General features: G+C 31.6%; 1 protein-coding gene and 1 long non-coding RNA gene across 3 annotated transcripts in view; one reads left to right on the top strand and one right to left on the bottom strand.

Annotated features, from left to right (window-relative positions):
* Positions 1-20,898, bottom strand: part of LOC126750501 (NAD kinase 2, mitochondrial) — a 34,829-nt gene that overhangs the window by 3,137 nt on the left and 10,794 nt on the right. Inside the window, exons 1-5 of one of the 2 annotated variants that reach the window (XM_050460135.1) lie at positions 14,808-14,955; positions 14,484-14,748; positions 14,222-14,432; positions 6,203-6,382; positions 5,883-6,150 (exon numbers count right to left, since the gene is read on the bottom strand). In XM_050460135.1, coding sequence (XP_050316092.1) covers positions 5,883-6,150; positions 6,203-6,382; positions 14,222-14,432; positions 14,484-14,748; positions 14,808-14,847 — 964 coding nt within the window. In that variant the 5' untranslated portion in view covers positions 14,848-14,955. Of the gene's footprint in view, positions 1-5,882; positions 6,151-6,202; positions 6,383-14,221; positions 14,433-14,483; positions 14,749-14,807; positions 14,956-20,898 lie in introns of those variants that run through there. The other variant, XM_050460134.1, reaches the window with a different exon arrangement.
* On the top strand, positions 15,023-16,723 carry LOC126750506 (uncharacterized). Its single transcript, XR_007665742.1, has 3 exons — positions 15,023-15,160; positions 15,628-15,764; positions 15,859-16,723. It is a non-coding gene; the product is annotated as an uncharacterized LOC126750506 (long non-coding RNA).

The raw sequence follows: 20,898 nt of genomic DNA, 5'->3' as shown, positions 1-20,898 counted from the left end.
CTCTATGCGGAAACAGTCGTTTTAAATTAGTATAAGCAGATTAAATGCACTTATTTATATGCTGTTTATACCCTCATATTGAAGTCCCAAATTGCGGGAACAAGTAGAATGCAAAAGTTGGTTTGACGAAGCTTCCAAAACCATACTCTTCACGATTTTTTCCGAAAATCAAGAAGGTAGATTTAGACGAGTTTATCTTCAGATTGTGTTTTTCTAAAAAGTCTATTAAAGCAATTTGATCATCGTTTATATTCTTGGCAACAATTTCTCTACTTTCAGGAAAAAAGGATAAGTAAAGTTGCGTGTCATCAGTCAAAGGTGAGATTACTAGTATAAATACAAAATAAAAAAGGTCCCAATATGGTATCTTGCGGTACTCCGGATAACTGATGCAATAGATGACGCGTTACCTGTTTCAACGTACGGATTTCTATAAGTTAAACAACTTTAATAATATTGCATCAAAGTCGAAACGAATATAGCCTAAAATCGCATAAAGTAATATTTTGCTTTTTTAAAAGTGGAAATATTTTTGAGACCATTAGGAAAAAATTTCCCTAATATACATACATTTACAATATTAGTTAAAAAAGGCACAACTCGGTCCACACACAATATCTCTAGATTTATTTGATCCGCCCCAGTAGCAAGTGATTTAATTTTGAATAAATATTTTCTCACAATATCACGAGACATGGTATAAAATTTAAATTTTGATAGTATTTGGCGCCTTGTTTATTTTGATAAAAATTTAAAAGATCCCTAAATTATTGTGCGATTAAGCCTGTATAAAATTATTACAGAATTGGGGACCTTAAGATGATCGGGTAATTCGTTAACTTTGTCTCTTAAATATACATTACGGTTTAGTTTTTTCTTCACGTTTTGCAATGCTAGTTTGATTTTTAATTTGTTTGTAATAGTCCTAATTCAAATCAGTTTTTTGATATTTTTTGTCGGCTTTGTTAACCTTAACATTTTTTAAAGGTATAGGTTAAACTTTTAGTTAAAAGTTTAAAGGGACCTTTTCGTCAACTGTTTGTAAATAAATTACGTTATTTAAATGGGGTGACCTATAAAAATTCTTTAAGCAATTTTCTCAATGTTGTTGAGGTTTCGTGACATAAAGTTAATATTTGTTAATTTTTTTTTATTATGTTGCCATACGTCACTAAATGATCAAAAATTTCTAAATCGCCCGCCTCGAAGCTTGTTTCGTCATTTGGACTCAAAATTAAATCCAGTGCAGATGATGTCCCTGTAACTCCTGCAGGTTCCCTTACACCTGTTGCAAATTTAAGGATTCTATACCAACATTATTAAGTTAATATATAATGATCTTCTATATTTAGACGGAAAATCTATATCACCGCCACATATTATTTCAAAGGGCTGAAAATCAGAAAAACTTCTTTCTTCTGTCCTCCAATTCTTCCTTGTTTTTTCCCAGGCCCAATTATTAAGTGCCTGGGAAATTTGTTTTTTGCTAAGACGACAAGGTTCGGGACCTATGAAGGGGTTAACGTGTACGCATATTAAATATTTACCAAAAAAATGGCACCTACCAAGTGGATATAAAAACAATACATGTTTTTCCAAATTTTTCTTTTGCAAGAAGCACTAACTCATATCTTGTTTTTGTTAACTCTTCTACTATACTTATTTGGCATCCCTTATGTTTTTTCTTTTTTTGAAAGACAGCATTACGATCCGTGGAACTATTGAAATGCACAATTACAGGCATGTTTTTGTTATTTTGAAATCCTCTAAATTTTTGATAAAATACAGGTTTAATATCCTTTATACCCAGTTTTGTTTCAAATATATTAGTAACCTGTGCGATAAGTCGTCGCTGGTCATGGGAGTTTCATGGTAATCCATATACTCTTGGCTGATTTAGTTTACTCTGCTGATCTAGAGTCTAGACCATCCATCCTTGCTTTATACTGCTCATTCTCCTTCTCAAGAAGTGTGATGTGCGTTTCCAAGTCATTCACGTTGCTCGATAGCTGCTGCAATGTATCGCTTACTTTTTGCAACATTTTGTAGGAAATTTTATCTATTACGATATTCGGAACTTCTATTACGATGTCTGGTACCATACCGTTGATTAGGGTCTTGAGCTCTGTTTTTTTGCCTCTCCGTGAATAGCATTGTATTGTAATATGGTAAAACAATGAAAATAAAGGATTCTATGAAATTTCTCGAATAAAAATACACCACATTATTGATTGGTACTAAACCTAACTGTGCAACACTTTTCAAGCAAAACAGTCAATTTTACCCCTTTGAAACTTAAAAAGGTGGACACATAATATATGTCGGCTACTGTAATGGATCTACATGAAACTGGTATTTTTACAGTTGGTAAGTTAGCAATATCTTTGAAACACGACGGATTTTCATTAGGCAAATAAATGATCGGAAAACGCCTGCACTTAGGGGACATATTTCTGTTACGAGAAACCGCTTTGATCATTTTTTAAAGTCGTAGCTTTATCACAGACTTCCTTGAGCAGAGCAACAATTTTGTAGTGGCTCACGGCTCTTCTAGGATGACTTCTGATCCAGTTATTTAAAGCTTATTACTATTACTAATTTTACATTTTATCATCATTTTTCGTTCAAAATTGCTTATGTAACGTATGCCGCTATTCATAACCGCTTTGTACCATATCCTTTGTAGTCGAAGCTTACATCGAAAAAGAGTACAACATACCGACGATGCCTTCCTTTCAATTTTCTTTACGGTTTCTGAGTTGATATGGTTGGATACTATTCGTACTCCTAAATGGTTCAGAAGGAGGAAAGGTATGTTGTGCAGTTTTTTCTATTTGGGCCGCCGCAGGTTGAGGAGGGGATACTATAAAGGAGCCTGCAACTGCTCTTCTGGGGGAAATATTTGCATCTTATATTGTCATCGTTTGGATCCTGCCATGGTTTATTTACCCTTAAAGGTAGTTTTTCCTTTTAATGTCATTAAGCTGCTTTCCAAATTCTATTTGTGGCGGTATTCGACTTTTATAGCCCGACCGAGAAATTGAATAACTTGTAGGACACGACCTGATGAAACCTGCACGACCCCACGATGTAGATAGAATCATATTTTGTGACTCAGAACTGGGACTCATCACATTTGCTACTGAGATAGAGGTAGATCGTTCACCATCCCTCAAATTCCCCTCAATGATTTGGATCTTTGGATTCTCCGAATTGATGTCCATAGTGTCCTGAGTTTCACCAATTAAATTAGTCGATGATTTTATTAGATTAATATTTTCGATTATGACTTGCTGGTAAATAATAGCATAAATTTTAGGTTACTAGCTATATAAGTACTGTTTCTGTTTAAAATAAAAGAATAATCTTTTATACCTAAAGGGTATATTATTAATATTATACAGGGTGTCCCGTTGAACTTCTAAAACCTTTTAACTGGGGTTAGGTCTTCCTATGGGCTATCGAAATATGTCAATATGAGCTTAGTGAAATGTTTACAGTTTTCGAGTATAAAGCGAATTTTTAAATTTTTCAAAGATTCTGATCAAATTTTTTAAAAAAGTCTAAACTACGCCAATGACTAATCTGGCTAACTTTAATCACTTTATAATTTTGTCCAATCATGAAATACCTTAGACAGTAATCATTTTTTCAAAGTTCTTTATTGTGGAAATAATACAGGGAGTTTCCAGAATTATTGCTTTTTCACTTTTTTACTATTTATTTTACTCTTATACTGTAAGAGAAATAATGAATGTTTTATCGTGACCATCAGTTTAAAAACTTCCCTGTTTCGTTCTAATTTCATGATGATGGAAAAATATGCGGGTGTTTTATCTCATAAAAAAGTTATGCTTTTTGATATAGATCTTTTTTTTAATGCCTTAAAAACAAAAGCTACAAAACTTATTCCTAAAAAACAAAAGCTAGAAAACAAAGCTATAAATGAATCGAATAATTTAATTTTTATTGTGCCTGGGGATGAAGCCTACAATAAATTTTGAAAGTGTTCACCACGAGCTTTTACGCAAGTTCTGCATCTTCTTTCAAAATATCTTTTTAATGGACGCAGAGTTCCTACTTGATTAATTTCTCGTGCCGCCTCAAGTAATCTTTCTCTTAGTTCCTCTCTTGCATTAACCGGTCTTAAAAAAACAATCTGTTTTAACCAACCCCAATAAAAAAAATCCAAAGGTGTCAAATCTGGAGAACGTGGTGGCCAAAGAATAGGACTCTAGCGCCCTATCCATCTTCCAGAGAACGTATTATCCAAATGTTGTCGAACCAATGCAGCATAATGAACAGGACAACCGTCACTCTGGACCATATTCGCCCTCTCACCTCGAAAGGTACATCTTCTAGCAGAATTGGTAGTTGACCTTGAAGGGGCTCCAAATAAGCTACTCCGTTAAAGTTATCGGGAATTTCGACTGAACCAATTACCCTGTTGTTGACTATTCCCTTCCAAAGGTTAATTTTAAACTGGTTCTCAAATTTATCCTGCTGAATAGCATGTGGGTTTTCCATTGCCCATTCATGTACATTATGAATGTTGAAAATTCCGAATGATGTAATCCGCTGGAAGAAGAGTTTGTACTCTCTTTGAACATGAAATTGATGGATCCTCATGCACTTCATCTAAGATTACCTCATCATTAATATTAATTAGCTCTTCCTTGATCTCCTGAAACGCCTGGCATATTTCCTTCGCAATACGCTCTGTGCACAGCAAAAAACACTCGAGAGTTTTGGAGGATGAGAGGAACTCGATCCCTGTAGTCTAGCGGCGTTAGCATTTTGATGACTTTCTCCGTAGATAAAATGCATTTATGCATACTCAAGCGCTGTGTAACTAACATAAGGCATAGTAAATTAATTCCAAAACAAATTGAACAAATATTTCTTATAATCACCAAATGTCAGTGTGACAAAAAGCATTAGCAATGCGTTGCAACAAAACAAAAGCAAGCTTTTAATAAAAGTTTTAAATAATTATATCAAAAATATGAGGCGACCGAAGTGAAATGTAATGTATTTCTCTTATCTACTAATTTGCAAATTTGATCGCTTCAAAGACACTTCAAAGACACCCGCATATTTTTCACCGTTATGAAATTAGAATGAAACACGGAAGTTTTTAAACTGATGGTCACGATAAAACATTCATTATTTCTCTTACAGTATAAGAGCGAAAAAAATTGTAATTAAGTGAAAAAGCAATAATCCTGGGAACTCCCTGTATCATTTCCACATTTAAAGAAGAACTTTGAAAAAGTTATTAAAGTTAGACCGATATTGGCATTGGCGTAGTTTAGATTTTTTGAAAAAATGTGGTCAATCTTTGAAAAAATTTAAAATTTGCTTATAACTCGAAAACCGTAAATATTTCACTAAGGTCATATTGACATATTTCGATAGCCCATAGGAAGACCTAAGCCTAGATAAAAAATTTTACAAGTTCAACGGGACACCCTTTATATTTATTATCTGTCGCTCTAATTCTTGCCGCTATTTTTTCCACTCCCTTGTCAAAACATGCCTATTAGGATGTTATTTATGGCTTTCATCCCATAAAGCTGGAACACAAAACACCAAATCTGTCACTTTATCCTTCAGTTTTCTGTATAAAATTACCGAACAGTAACAAAACAAAAAACGACATAAACTTCTCGCATGGTACAATTTTTTTTACGCACAACAAAAAATCGTCTCTTATATTATAGCTCGTAGATGCTAGTTAAATCAAAACTTCGGCACAAACTTTAGTTAAAATAAGTATTATCAAAAAACTGCTCATAACTTTTCCTACTGCTTTAAACTTACAAATATATTTGTTATATCTAAAGACCATTAAAAGAAACAATAGATTAGTTAGATCTTACCAGGGTCAAAGATTAGATTTTTGTTATAAATATCTCCCAAGACAGTTGCCAAACTGTCCTTTCCCTCTGTAGCTTCTATATCAATCAGCCTTAATAACTCTGCCACATTTTGCACTGGCAATCTATTAATGCTCAAATGCCACGATGTACTGCCAGTTCCTGTGCAAACACACACCCCAGAACACTTTAAATTTGTATTTTCTGTTGATCCATTTAGACGCATCTGCAGGTGAGACACTCTCGCCGAGCAAGTTTCTCCCATAAAAACCTAAAAATATGAATTAAAATGCAGGTTTAAATAAATGCTTTTATATATTTACCTCATTTAAAGCTAAAAATGGCAAAACCTTTGCTCCATCTATACTAGAAGTGCCAGCTGCACTTTTTTTGGGGAACATCTCAAAATCATTGTCATGCATATATTTTGGAACAAAGTTATCTTTCCCACTTACTAAAAGGGTTGTTCTGATCCTACTCCTCATCAGCCATTTAAAATTACCCTAAAAATTATTACTTACATCTGAAGAAAAAAAGAACATTGCTATTCAAGACACACTAGCATACCAGAAGCAAAATAAAATTGCAAGCTTGAAAAATTCAACTATTTTTAAGTGTTTCATGCCTTTATCTCCAACAAGTAACTTGCCCCATATAGATGTTTTTCTTTGGTAAGAAGAAGGTTTGTGGGTGTCTAGTATTAAGCCAAGGAAAAAGAACAAGAGAGAAGAACGGACTGTCCATTAAACGATATAAAAAATTAATAAAAAATAAATTTCTTGTCAGAGGCAATGGATGTAGATTTAAGCAGCATAATAGTTGGCATGGGTCCAAATTCCTTCAGATATAAACCATTAAATTAAAAAGTTTTTAATTTATTGTTTAATTTTTTTTATTAAGTGTTTTGTCAAACTATTAATAAACCGTGAAATTATATAAAAAAGGAATAAAAGTATTATCGAATTAGGAAGGAGTTTTGAGGGTATTATATAGCAGAAGATTTGCAAGATAAGTATATTTTGTTTATATTTTTAATTTAACTTAATTTTACTTTAATTACCCTGATAATGGTAGTAGATATAACTACCGAAACGTTGGTTCAAATTAGGTATTTTTTAAAAAGTATGTCTTTATGTTGTTTTTATCGTTTTTTAATTTTAATATTCATAACAAAGTTAGGTGGGAAATATCCCATTTCCAATAGGAAAGAAGAAACGAGTTATTAACTCTAGAAGATTAAACCTCAGCTCCTAGATATATAAAAAATCTATAATACCTCAAGTAAATTATTGTATTGAAAACTTATTGAACTTAAATTAAATTAAGTATATCGAACGGTATCATTATAGATTTGAGTTCATATTTTTTTTTAAATACGTGAATAAGTCTATTTTCTTCTTCATTTTTCAGCGTGTGAGATAGTAATTTCTAAATTAATTTTTGCTATAAATGACGTAATACCCAATAAAATAAGTAACTCATTATAAACCATTAAGTCTATAACCTAAGTACCTAGCAAACCTGCAACGAAAGGACTCAATCAAACGAATGTGATACTAGTAAATTGGATTCTACACAATGCAATATTACCCAATTTTAACCTGACAAAGCAATTTAGACTCTCCAGATAAAGTTGTAATTTTGCTTTCTAGAAAGGATTACCTGTATATATTGAAACAGAGTCAGAAACTTCGTGGCTATGTAGATATAGGGTATATACGTGAGTTGAAAACGAGAGTGGGTATTGTAGAATATAAACCAGTTTTCCAATATTATTTAATATTTTTTAAATGCAATTTAATTTCTTCTTGGACTACAGTGGGTTACCAAAAAGAAATTGACGAAGAAAAGGTAATAAAATAAAAGAAAATAATATATGTATCGTTATCTATGTATAATATATAAGATAACAATACATATCCATTGAAAATTAATAGCTGTTGGATCCACTATATTCTCTGCATGTTCATAGCAGTGGCTATTTATTTATTAACGGTATCCACCAATTTTATAAAAATAAAATAATACAAAAGATACTAATATTAATAACTTAAGCTAGATAATACTAAGACATAAATCAAGGTTACAAATTAATTTTAAGAAGAATGTTAAAGTCACCAGTCACTAATAAAATTGAGAGAACTCCTCAAACTGCTAAAAGAAACGTACAAGTCAAGACTATACCTATCAAAACAAGGTTGCATTCTAGTTATTGGATTTTGCTATCCATAAGAACTACATACTATCAAAATCTACATGGAAAAGTTCTTAAAGTCTAGTCAATTTTTGCGCCGGAAAGAAAAATCAAATTCTGTCAAGCCAGCTATTAATTTAAAAATAAAACACAAGTCTGAATTATTACGCCTTAACTCAAGTGGTTTCATGAGAGAACAACAAAGTTTAAAAAAAACAATTTCTTAAGGATTTATTTAGGACTTTCTCAATATTTTCAATATACGACTAACGAACAGTACAGCACTTTATAGAGCATAAGAAGTCTTGACTGCATTAACTAACTTTTCAGTATGAGACACAAGACAAAAAAGTCAACTTAGAATCGAAAATTACTCTGAGATCCCTAATTTCTGCTACCCTTTTTAAAACTGTGGAACCTACAGTATAATAAAACAATGTAAGACTGCGAATCCTTTCAAAAGTTATTGAATAACACTTCAGAACATTTAAATCTAACCATTAAGATTGCCCATTCACAAAGATTATGCAAGTCATCTTGTATTAATTGACACTGAACATTTGAATCAATAGACAAAAACAATTTTAAATCGTCTTTAAATTTCTTAGAAATAATCCTTTATCATAATTCTTCCAAAAATAAGGAAATATTCCCGACTTTAAAAACAGATTGAATAAAGTGCAAATAGGCCTCAACAGAGTACATACGCATTCACGAAATAGCAAGCTGAGTATGCCATCTGGTCCCGCAGAAGTCTTGCACGGTAAGCCTAGAATCTCATCAAAAACTCCTACTAAAGATAACTCTATAAATTTGACATCAAATTGATCTACAAGCCATGTCATGTAATATTCAGGCATTTGAAATGCTTTATCAGAATATACGTTCGGTAAATAAATTAACTGTATCTCCACGCTCATCACTTGTTTCATCATTCAAAAACATATGTTTAGGAATAATATTTGACTTTTTAACATGCTTACATGTTTCCAGAATAACCTAGGATTTCGCCATAGATTATTCTCGGTATGAAAAACATAATAACCGATTTTAGGCGGATAACCACAATTTATTGGTAATTACCGCGGTTGTCCTTGGTTTTTACACGCCAAACACCTACATTGACGTCACAACTTCACACTTTTCACACTTTCGTGTGAACGTTTTGGTTTAACCAATGTTTATTGACTATAAATAGTAAATATTAAACAAAAACAATTTTATTTTGTGTACTGCATTCTCATTTCTTACATAATATTCCTTTAGGAATAAGACCAATAATAAGACTTATGTGCTTACTGGTTGTAGATTTTTTTTAAATGAAAATGTCGTATTGGTTATAAAATTTTTACGACAGTCACTTTATTCCGAAACGCAAGTAATAATTCTTGCTTTGAAGGAGAAATATATCCCTTCTAATAAAGTGCCTTCAACAGAACTTCGGCTAATAGAGCACAACGTATATAACTTCAGACTTTATTTTTATTATTTTTTTTAAGGATGTTTTGGCATTTCAAATAACCATTTAACCAAAAATTAAAAAATACTAGACAGTTACAGGTATTCACCCCTAATGTTGATGACAACTTTGACAGTAGATTGATGACGTCACTTTTTAAAAACCAACAGCACCAAAACGCTTTGGTTATTCGCCTAAAACCGGTTTTAGTCGCGGTAACACTGACCGCTCAACACACTGCATTACTGCCGAAGCCCAGAAAAAAATCAAGTAATCACTTTGTAGTTGAGATCCCTTAAATTTCCTATGAGCAACTTTTTTAAGTAAAACTAAGCTTCCTAATTCCCTTGAAAACCATACAGGAAAGCTACCAGTATTATAGGACTTAATAGGCACAAAATAGCTGATTCCTTCATACAAAAGGTCATAAAACTTATTTAGAGAAATATTTATATCAGAAGTGCTGTTTATAAACGACCAGTCGATAGATGCAAGGAGATTATTTAATGGTACAAAATCAGCATTTTCGAAATCAAAAAACTCTACTGTATACTTTAGAGACTTTGACATATATGGTACTGAAAAGACCCATTCATAAGCAATGTGTTCAGATCCAGTCACCGGCAATAACAAATCATCCGTCAATTTATATCAGAAAAAGAAAGATGAAGAAATGTGCATGCCGTATTTGGCAGCTGAAACATTTCTTTACCATCTAAATAATTAAATACCTATCCAAGCAGTGAAGCTGACTCAATGCACAAACCAGCATTAGACAAACAGATCAAAAGTTTATACTTTGAATTGTCTTTAACCATATACAAAGACATGTGATAAATAACTACAATCGGCAATGTGAACCAATCTGACTCCTTAGTTTTGCTAGGCCAATCAGAGCAGCAGACAAAAACAGTAGAACAAAAAAACTGTTACCACGATAGTATAATAATATCACCGTAAGTACACTTACAAAGTAAAAAGCACCTTCAACAATGAGCTTCTAATTAATTAGCCGAAAAACTATCTAAATAAGACTTATTTGCTACGTTGCCACAACTAGACTGTCTGCACAACTAGTCTGCAGTTGTGCGAATCATTAAATTCTGCTGCGGAACTTGCAGGTTTAAACGGGTTTAACGGGTGTGGTCTTGTCTTGATTTTCTGCCTATCTGGGGGGCTGTAAGTTGCCAGAAAGTGTTTATTGAATGTTCCAGATACGAATCTGCTGTACGGGAAGTACTAACATAGACACACTAACAAACATCATCATGAAAGTTCTTGGGCCTAACAATAGGGGCATTCTAAAGTATAAAGAGTAAATCACTAATCTCACAAACAACATTTTATCTGATTGGTTTGCTGTCAGGATAACTGCTCAAAAACTTTATAGAGGGGTTGGTATACCTGTCTACCTTGGGGTAACTCCGGGAGGCATTATTTTGACGTTTGGTGCATGTTTCGCTATATAGTTGGGGTCGAGTCTCGCGATTCATTTCCCAGAAAAAGGTCCTAACTCTCTACAGGGTGAGTCGGGAGGAATGCACCAAACTGCACGTGAGTATTGTATACGTCAAAATAATTCAAAAATAAAAAAAAAAATAAAAACTTATTTTTAAATTATAGCGTAATTAAAATATTTTAAATAGTTTACTGCTTCTTATCACAAATGCTGTGAGTACCAATTTGTTTGGTCCGTTTTGTTGTTCTGACATGTGTTAGTGTCAGTGCTAGTGTGCTTTATTGTCGCCTTTCTACGATTAAAGCCGTATAAAATGCCACACATCTATTCAAATTTAGGATAGTTATACAAATATGGTTTTTGTTTAATACTTTTGTAAGATAAATGCTACAGCTGCTGTCCAAGAATACCGTCGACGATTTCCGCATCGGAGAAATCCGGACAAAAACGTATTTATCAGGGTTTTTAACAAACTTTGCGAGACCGAAACTCTTCCCAGTACTAACATAACACCTGAAGGAGCCACTCGACGAGGTTTAGAAGAAGTAGAAAATATTCTGAATTTGGTAGAAGATGATGCAACGACCAGCTCACGAAGAATTGGTCATTCCACAGAAAAGAGTAATCAACTAACTCCACGAGCAAGGCCTACAGAACCTACATATACTACTTATTTTTTTTTTTGCAAAATGATTTGCACGATCGATGATGATTGCAAATCGAGCTTCCTGAAATCCTGGATGAAGAGTGTCCAGGACTATGAATTGGTCGCGGTGATCCTATTAGTTGGCCTACCCCATCTCCAGACCTCTCACCATTGAACTATTGTTTGTGGGGCTGGTTTAAAAATGAGGTGTACAAAATGAAAGGCGACACTCGGCCCTTATTCGACGCATTAGAAATGCGGCTGCGTTTGTCAAAGAAAGACATCAATCATTTAGAAAAGCAACAAGGGTCCTTTTCAGATGAAGTAAAATGTGTTTAGAGCTTAATGGCGGTATTTGTAAATATTTGTTAAGACAATGCTATAATTAAAACTATATTAATGTAGGAAATTTTGTTTTTTTGTCATTACGCTACATAAGCGCAAGTGCTCGAATATGTAAGTGCTCCTGTAACTAGCATGAATAAAATATGAATATGAAAGGCTTGCTCAAAAAGAGCAATGGTTATTCGTCTTTACAACAATGGTCAATACAACTATACTGCTAATTTTAGATCCAGAGGATTACTGCGTAATTTGGGCAAGATTGTGGAACAGCTTGTGAAGGTGAGGATGGTTTCATTCTGAAATAGGCTTGCCCTATTGGGTTTTCAACAGTTTGACTTTTCTAAACCTGTTAGCACAGGGATGCTATCTTTAGATTTCTAGAACACGTTTATAATAGGCTGAACACTGGTGAGGTTGCGGCAGCAGCGTTCTGTGATTTTTCAAAGGCATTTGACAGTCACAGAGTGCTGCTAGCAAGGTTCAAGATGTGACAAGGTTGTTCCTGATGGCATGACCTGATTAAAATTTCTTGTAGACTATATTAAATCCATCAAACAATGCTTACATAGTTCATTTGCAGAGCTTAAAACTGAAATGACTTCTATTAAAATATCACTTAAACAGCACCATCTTGTGAATCGTCAGATATGGATACCTTACTGACTGAGAAAAATGATAGAGGTAAGAGGGCCAGCAACATTATTGTTCATAATGTGTGTGAATCAAACTCAAACATGATTTGTGACAGTATTAAGGATGTCACATGTCTAAAGGTTTTCTGTATAAATTTTAATTTTAATTATGTTTTTTGACTTAAGTCTAACATTTAGAATTATAAAGTATTCTAATTTTAATTAAATTTCGCATGCAGGTTATTGTAGTAGGTACATTGTCAGTTACTGATGAAGCCAATTTAAAAAAAATATTGCCAGTGGCGTAACATACGGAGGGACTTGGTCCTTTGTTGCCTCAAATCTGCAAGGTGATAAAATATATTACAAATTAGAAAGTAGTCTTTTTTCTCATTGTTGTAATATCCATCCTTTTTTTTTCTCATTTGTATTATAAGTGTGTGTCTAACGTTGGCTGCATTACAATTAGGAAAATCAGTTTTATTTATTTCAATTTCAATTATAATTAAGACACAAACAATAAACACTTTTTTCCTGTTGTCTTAATTATTATTATTGTATTTTAACACCCTCAAGATGCAAATATATTTTGCGAAGCGTCGGTAAGTTTAAATAGGATTCGACTTTTATTTTATTATTCCCTAAACCCAATAATATTACAAGCGATATAATCTTATTTGGATCGTTAAATTAAAAAAAAAGTAAATGAGAGCAAATCTATTTTGGATCTGGTATTTCTACAGGACAGTGAAGCTGGGGTTGCACTTGGCAGAAGTTTCTTTGTTGCCAAGGGGGCAATGCCACTCACCCCTCTCCTTCAAAATTCGATGTATAAACAAGCATTTAAATAATGCAGGTTTAAAGTGTGATGGATATTATAGGAATTTCTTTTTGATGGATGTTGACGCTCTTTGTGACCTTTTTCTCAGTTTCATTAACACCATGTTGATGAATAGGCCACTAGATGACATGGTCAATTTGTTTTATGACTTTATTTAGCAGTTGACTATTTTATTCCTTTAAAAAATACTCTGCCACTAAATTTCCCATTTGGTTCTCACAGGAACTAAAGGAAACAATTATTAACAAGAAAAAAGTGCAATTGGCTTGTTCAGTGACTATGAGCAACTTTCTAAGCTTAGAGCTGATTGTAAGGCATTGAAAAGAGATTGCTACCTAAATTATGTAACTGTTACAGAGTCTTCACTCAGATATGTTAAAATTTTTTGGAAATATGTGAACATGAAAAGATTCTGGCATTCCTCCTGTAATGTTGTGTATTTTCACTATTGTTTTTTTTTAATTATGTGTTAATAATATGTCAATTCATATTCCTATTTTATATTATAAGAAGCTTTATCAATAAATACCATGTATTTATGAATTTGAATATATTGAATATTATGAATTTGAATATATTGACAACAAAGAATTTTTTTATGTGAATTTGAGAATATTAATATAAGTATTTGAATATGACATATTCAACATAGAGAAATGATTATATGGAATTTAAAATTAATTCATCTAGCTTTTTTATATTCTTTGTGTACCCAGTATACTAGTGTGCTGAAAAAAAAATACAAATTTAAGCCTGCAAGACTTACATTATGTAGCCTTTCAATGACCTCCCTAATATTAGTTGAATATTTCTTAGGTAGGCACAAATATCCCTCGGACCGATTAGGATCGGAATTTAAACCTATCACAGGTTTTTCATTATTATTAACCATACTAGCAGCCAATAAAAATGTTCCGTCTCCTCCAATAGGTATTATAATATCGGATTTCACCACATCATCAGCTGTATAATCATATCTTAAAGAACCTGGTTGACTAACTTATAATAAAAGATTTAAAAAAACTCACCTGTTAACCACTTTGACACTGATCCCCAAGTTGCTAAAAGTATTAACAACATTTTCTTCAAACTTTTTATGCAGATCATGGTGTCTGATCATTTTTTCTATATCTGTACCTCTTTGCCTTAATTTGTCGATTAGCTTAGATTCAGTCAAGGTTTTGGCTTTTTTCTTTTCAAATTCGAACCTGGACAACTTGGATACCACCAGGACCTTATCCGTTTTGAGATGCTGAGTTGAGAGCAGTTGTCTTTGGAAAACATTGTGAAATCCTGTTAACAAAAAACTTAGATGTGTTTTTTTATTAAAATTGGATAGATTGAATACTTACTATTACGACAGTGAACATTAAATAAGCGGAAATTTTTCATAAATGCAAATATATGTAAAATAGATTTTAAAAAGTTGAGGTTAGAAATTTTTAAGAACTGTCAAAAGTGATAGTTATCGCCCTTGACATTGGTAAACATAGTGGAAACTTAGACGAGGAAAGAGAGGAGACGTGTAACTCTGCTTTACCGGTGATTACCGACCCTGTCACATATTCGATCGGCGGCCATTTTTTGGAGCCAGACTAAAAAACTGTTTTAAAACGATAATTTGTGGATAGAAGTATGGTGTTTTGTTGTGCTTTTGGCTGTAAAAGCCAAAATGACCCAAAGAATCTGGAATCACCTTTTACAGGTAAATATTGTCAACCTGTTTAAAACCAGAGATTCATATTAACATTACAATACACCCATTAAGTGTTTAGTAAGGTACGTGATAAGTATAATGTAGTTCATAATAACTATTTTTGTAATTTTTGGTATTTTCTTTGTACTTTTTATTCATGAATATTAAGGTGTATGTCTTAATTGCTCTATATATTTGTTTTTAATGGTTTTGTCTAAATTCGTTTTTGACAATGAAAATGTTATTATATAATATGTGTATTAAGCTTCTCATTAGCAGAAATTGATCGAAAAAAGTAAATATGATTATGTATTTATTTTCTTCCAAAAAAATAATATTTATTATTATTAAACTCAAACATGTTTGTAGTTAAAGAATTAATTATTAATTTTAAAGAGTATAATTTTTTACTTTTTGGTTATCTGTTAAAATGTAAAGGGAACATTAACACAATGTTTACCATATTTTTATTTTAGGTTTCCAAATTCCAAACAATGAGAATTTCAGATTGGACACCTTCACCTAATGATTTGTTCAAGACATTTTGAAAAGTCACTTTTTTATAAATGACGCTGTGCCAACACTATTTCCAGACCTACCAGTCCATAAAAATGTAATCATATTAATCAAAAGTTATTTGAAAGAAGTCTAGTATCATTTTTTTAAAAAGCTCTTTATGTTAAAAAAATTTAAGTGGCTTTTTTTAGGAGACAAAAAGAAGAGCAACGAAGATGTGAACTCACATTGATGATGATCTATCCTTACTAGAACTCCTTCTAATGAAGATACTTAAAAAAAACTCAGAAAGTAGCTATTCAAACAGGTTATAAAAAGTAATCAGAAATTAAAATAAACAAGAAATTTAAAAAAATCAAAGTTTTAGGACAAAAATTAAAAGATAAGAAAAAAATTGTTTCTTTAAAAAACATTATACATGAATTTTTACAGTCAAGAAATTTAGTTTCTTTTGAAAATGTATTAATATTAGACAGAGTGGCAAAAATTGCAAAAAAGAAGTACTAAAACGTCAATCTGGGAAAAAATATTCCCTAGATTTACGAAAATTTGCCTTAATATTAAGTTTTTTTTCTTCAAAAGTTAATGATTTTTGAAGACAAATATTTGATACTTGTTTACCACATCAAAGCACGATTCAAAATGCCCAACTTGATTTTCAAGATTTGAAGCCATATTCTTAACATGCTGATAAAAATATTACAAGATATACGAATCATGGCAGGTTCTTCTCGTTTTAACAACCCTGATTTACATATGAATTTCAGTAAAGCCCCTCCTACTAAAATAATAGAAGATGTAAGCCCTTTACATCAAGTTTGGCATGATCATTCATATATAATGAATACTCATATAATAAGCAATTTCATACCAAATTATTATTTTATATCCCATTACTTGCAGAAAGTTTCAACCTGTGAACAATGTAATAAGTCATTAATTGAAAAAAAAAGAACATTTTTTGAACTCTCTAATTAATCAAAAAAGACATGGTGGGTTAACATATCCCTCTAAAGATGCTATTATCATATACAAAATTGTAGAGCATTTTTTAAGACTAAATCAACCTAAACTAAAACAAACAATTTTTTTTAAATCATGACACACAAAATTATATATTCTTGTATTGAAGAAAATTGTTTTGATTGCTTAAAAAATTATATTCTACTTGTAATAATCATATTTATCTTTTAATGGACTCTTATTCAGAAATATTTAAATAAAGGATTCATTTTATTACCAAAAAGGCAGTCAGAAGTAATTTAATTTAAGGGACAGTAGCAACAATAATGTTAGGTACCTAAGTATTTTAAATAAAGGTACGTCAAATATTTTTTTCTGTTTATATTTTTATGTATTATGCTTTGTAGTTCAGCTAGTTAATGTTCGTTTTTTTCATTATTTATAATATATATGTGTTTTTCATACATTTTTTGTTATTATGTAAAGTTATATAATAAATAATAGTATATAAATAATAGTTGCTTAAATACAAAAATAAATAAAAAGCTGCAAAACAATTAATTATTGGCCTTGTTTTTTTCTCAACAATAAGCATGTGGTGTCCACTGACACGCCACTGGACCTAATAATTTCGATCTAGTTACAGCTAAATAAGCGTCTTATAACTTCAAATAACTGCACCAAATTTCAACCAAATCGGTTTAAGGATAGTTATAGTATTTTTAAAATACCGTTATTTTTTTGAACCTTTATCGCCCTGTATCTCAGAAACAAAGTAACCCCCGACATACGTTCATAGGAACTTTTTTTCATAAAACGACCTAACGATTCACCCTGTATAGTTTCGTACCGTAGTTAGGAAACACCCTGTATACTTACAATATATAAACCAAATCAATAAATACATCTTTAATCTGGAGTTTTGGCAAAAAAATAGAAAAAAGGTGTTTAATTTAAGCTAATATGTATTTAAAAAACTACGGGGAAACGGTATACAAGAGATATATGAACACAAATTATATATCAATAAAAAAAAATTAATCGAATTTTTATGGGTACAAAAAAAAAATAAACGGATAACAAACAATATTTCAAGATACGTCACTGATCAACTATTCCAGAGCCGGTCGGTCACACATCAGCTGCTTGTATTACATGTCCAATCTTTTTCCTCGTCTAAGAGTGGGAAAATGTCTGGATACTATTTTCTACTTCTGCTCTTTGATCTCTGTCACAATTCATTATTATCAATATCAATCAATCAATATATCGTAGACACGAGCTTAATAAATATATCTGGACTGCCAATTCAGTGAAAAGTAAATGACCACTACTAGGGGGCCGCCATTTTACTTGATTGTGTCCTTTGGATGTTGGTCACTCTGACAAGTTTCAGTTGTGGCAATTGTAGGGAAACAAAACAATTAAAGTTTTTGAGAGGTTATGTTTACAAAGACAAAATAGACACTTTAAAATATTTGTTTTATTATTCTGATAATCTTAAATCTTATAATTCTAAACTTAAACTTGAATCTTATAAATCCAAATACCATAAAAATGATAAATTTTTGTTTGTATTTACTTATCAAATTCAGTTAAAAACACTTTTATTTTCTTTATAATTTTACTATTACGACTTTTACATTCCTTCTATATACAGTATTTCCACATCAATAGGTACAACCAATCAACCATCAATAAAAATCACAATATAGATGATTTAATGAGGGTTTGTAATTAGCAAGGTTTTATATAGTAAAAATAAACAACTCTATACAGGGCGTCCAGAAAAAGGAGACCAATGCGCCAGCCACATATAGGGTGGACCAAAATAATGCGACTTTCGTTATGCCATTTTTTAATTGGGCGCTCGGTATTTAATATACAGGGCTTAAAAATGAGAAATATAAAATCGTTTTTTTGAAGTAAGCCGAGTGTTTTATAAGATATTAAATTAAAATTTGGTGTGAGGGGGTTTTTTGAAACGAGAAATTGAAATCCGTTTACGGATTCGCTATATATTGCAGAGGGCGCCACCTGAGGTATATTGCATGTGATCAAGTCGAAAGTTACAGTTTTTTTTGTTTTTGAACCAAGTTACTTAAAAATAAAATACCTTTATCTACAATAACTAATGAAGTCTCCCACGCTTTAGAAACAGATACATACAAATTATATCATAAATTATTATATAATCGATATAATAATAATTATTATACTGTCATAAGTCCCCAAAAAAGAAAAATGGTATATACAGGGTGTCCATTTAATATCGCGGTGCTCGATTGCGGCTAAACCGTGAAATGGAAAAAAACTTTAATAGTGGGAATGTTAATTGAGTTAGAGGGATGACTTTTTAAAATTAGTTTGGTTGATACAGGGTGTCCCAAAAAAGCGTGATACATACTTTAAACTTTTTTTAAATGGAAGAATAGAACTACCTATATATTTTTTCTGAAATGGCAGTCTCATTTGACTCTTTCTTTAGCCCTAAAATTATTTTGCCCTAAAATGCGACGTTGCCTAGTTATTAACAATTTAAAGAAGTTTTCACGAAAATCAATGTTTTAATTAAATATTAATATTTACCACCAACGTTGTTTATGTTTTTAAAAAATCTATGTAGAGTCCTTGGCTAAGTTCATTTTATCTTATGAGATTCCAAAATTTATTTATTTTTATACAGGGTGATCAAAATCGTTACTCAAATAATTATATTTTTAATTAAATTTTGCGCTATTTTTTTAAATAGAACACCCTATATCTAGTAACTCATTTTGATAGAGCATTCTTTTTTTTGATACCAACAAGTTTGCGTTTATCTCTAACCGTTTTCTCAAAATTTATTCTTAAAGGAAGAGTGACACTTATTTTTCATAGGCATTACAACGTTTAATTTTACTTGAGAATTATTAAAGTATACCGTAAGCGTAGAGTACAAAAAACAAACTAGAACAAACACAGTTTTAAATGAAGAAATCAAATTGGCATTCACCAAGTCGGTTGGAGAAAATCCGAAAATTACAGTAAGACAAAAAATGACTTACAAATAGGTCCGTTGGAAAATGCCACAAGAAAGATTAATATCACCGTATATCACAATCTGTGACATCAGTACAAATGTGAGCTTGTGCACCCTTCAACTGATGCCTTACAAAGTCGGAAAGTGCGGAAAATTCTCTCTTAAGAAACTTAGAAAAACTTTTCCTGTTAAATGATTTTCAAAAAAGATGGAACAATAACAAAATCATGTAATATTGCACCCCCAAACATTGATGCTCCATCATTGTTCAAAATTATTCATAAAAAGTCGATGGAGATTCACAAAATCATTTCTGTGGAACGTATATTCATTAGTGAAGATCATATTCACTAATGAATGGGGATGTTTGAAATTATTAGGAAATTTTCTCTAATAAACTCTTGAAGCCAAAAAAACTTTCCAAGGCATTCAACGATAACGTAAATAATTTACTCATTATCGCTGAGAGTAATTCATTTTGACACAAATCTACTTAACATGACTGATAAGTAAACATTATAATTGACATCACACAACAAAGAATAAGTGAATTATGGCCAACTTTTTACTTGTAAGACAAAATTTCTTTTTTTTAAATGAGATAGCATCAGGGGTTAATATTATTTGTCTCTAACTACTATTATTTTATTATGGCGCAAAATTTAATTAAAAATATAATTATTTGAGTAACGATTTTGATCACCCTGTATAAAAATAAATAAATTTTGGAATTTTATAAGGTAAAATGAACTTAGCCAAGGACTCTACATAGATTTTTCAAAAAGATAAACAACGTCGGTGGTAAATATTAATAAAATTTAGTGAAACATTGATTTTCGTGAAAATTTCTCTAAATTGTTAATAACTAGGCAACGTCGCATTTTAGAGAAAAACAATTTTAGGGTTAAAAGAGAGTCAAATGAGACTCCCATTTCAGAAAAAAAATATAGGTAATTCCATTTAAAAAAAAGTTCAAAGTATGTACCACGCTTTTTTTGGACAGCCTGTATCAACCAAACTAATTTTAAAAAGTGGTCCCTCTAACTCAATTAACATTTCCACTATTAAAGGTTTTTTCCGTTTCACGGTTTAGCCGCAGTCGAACACCGCGATATTAAATGGACACCCTGTATATATATTTAGTTATAAAAACATAGCACTTTAATGCGATCAAGATATATATTGTCACTTTAACCCAACAAGCATTAAACATTTTGGAGCATGACATTTTTCTACTTAATCATTT

Source organism: Anthonomus grandis, chromosome 2, assembly GCF_022605725.1.
Source record: "Anthonomus grandis grandis chromosome 2, icAntGran1.3, whole genome shotgun sequence".
Taxonomy (NCBI): Eukaryota; Metazoa; Arthropoda; class Insecta; order Coleoptera; family Curculionidae; genus Anthonomus; species Anthonomus grandis.
The sequence above is the reverse complement of the archived record's forward strand: the minus strand, read 5'-3'. Positions and strand labels throughout refer to the sequence as shown.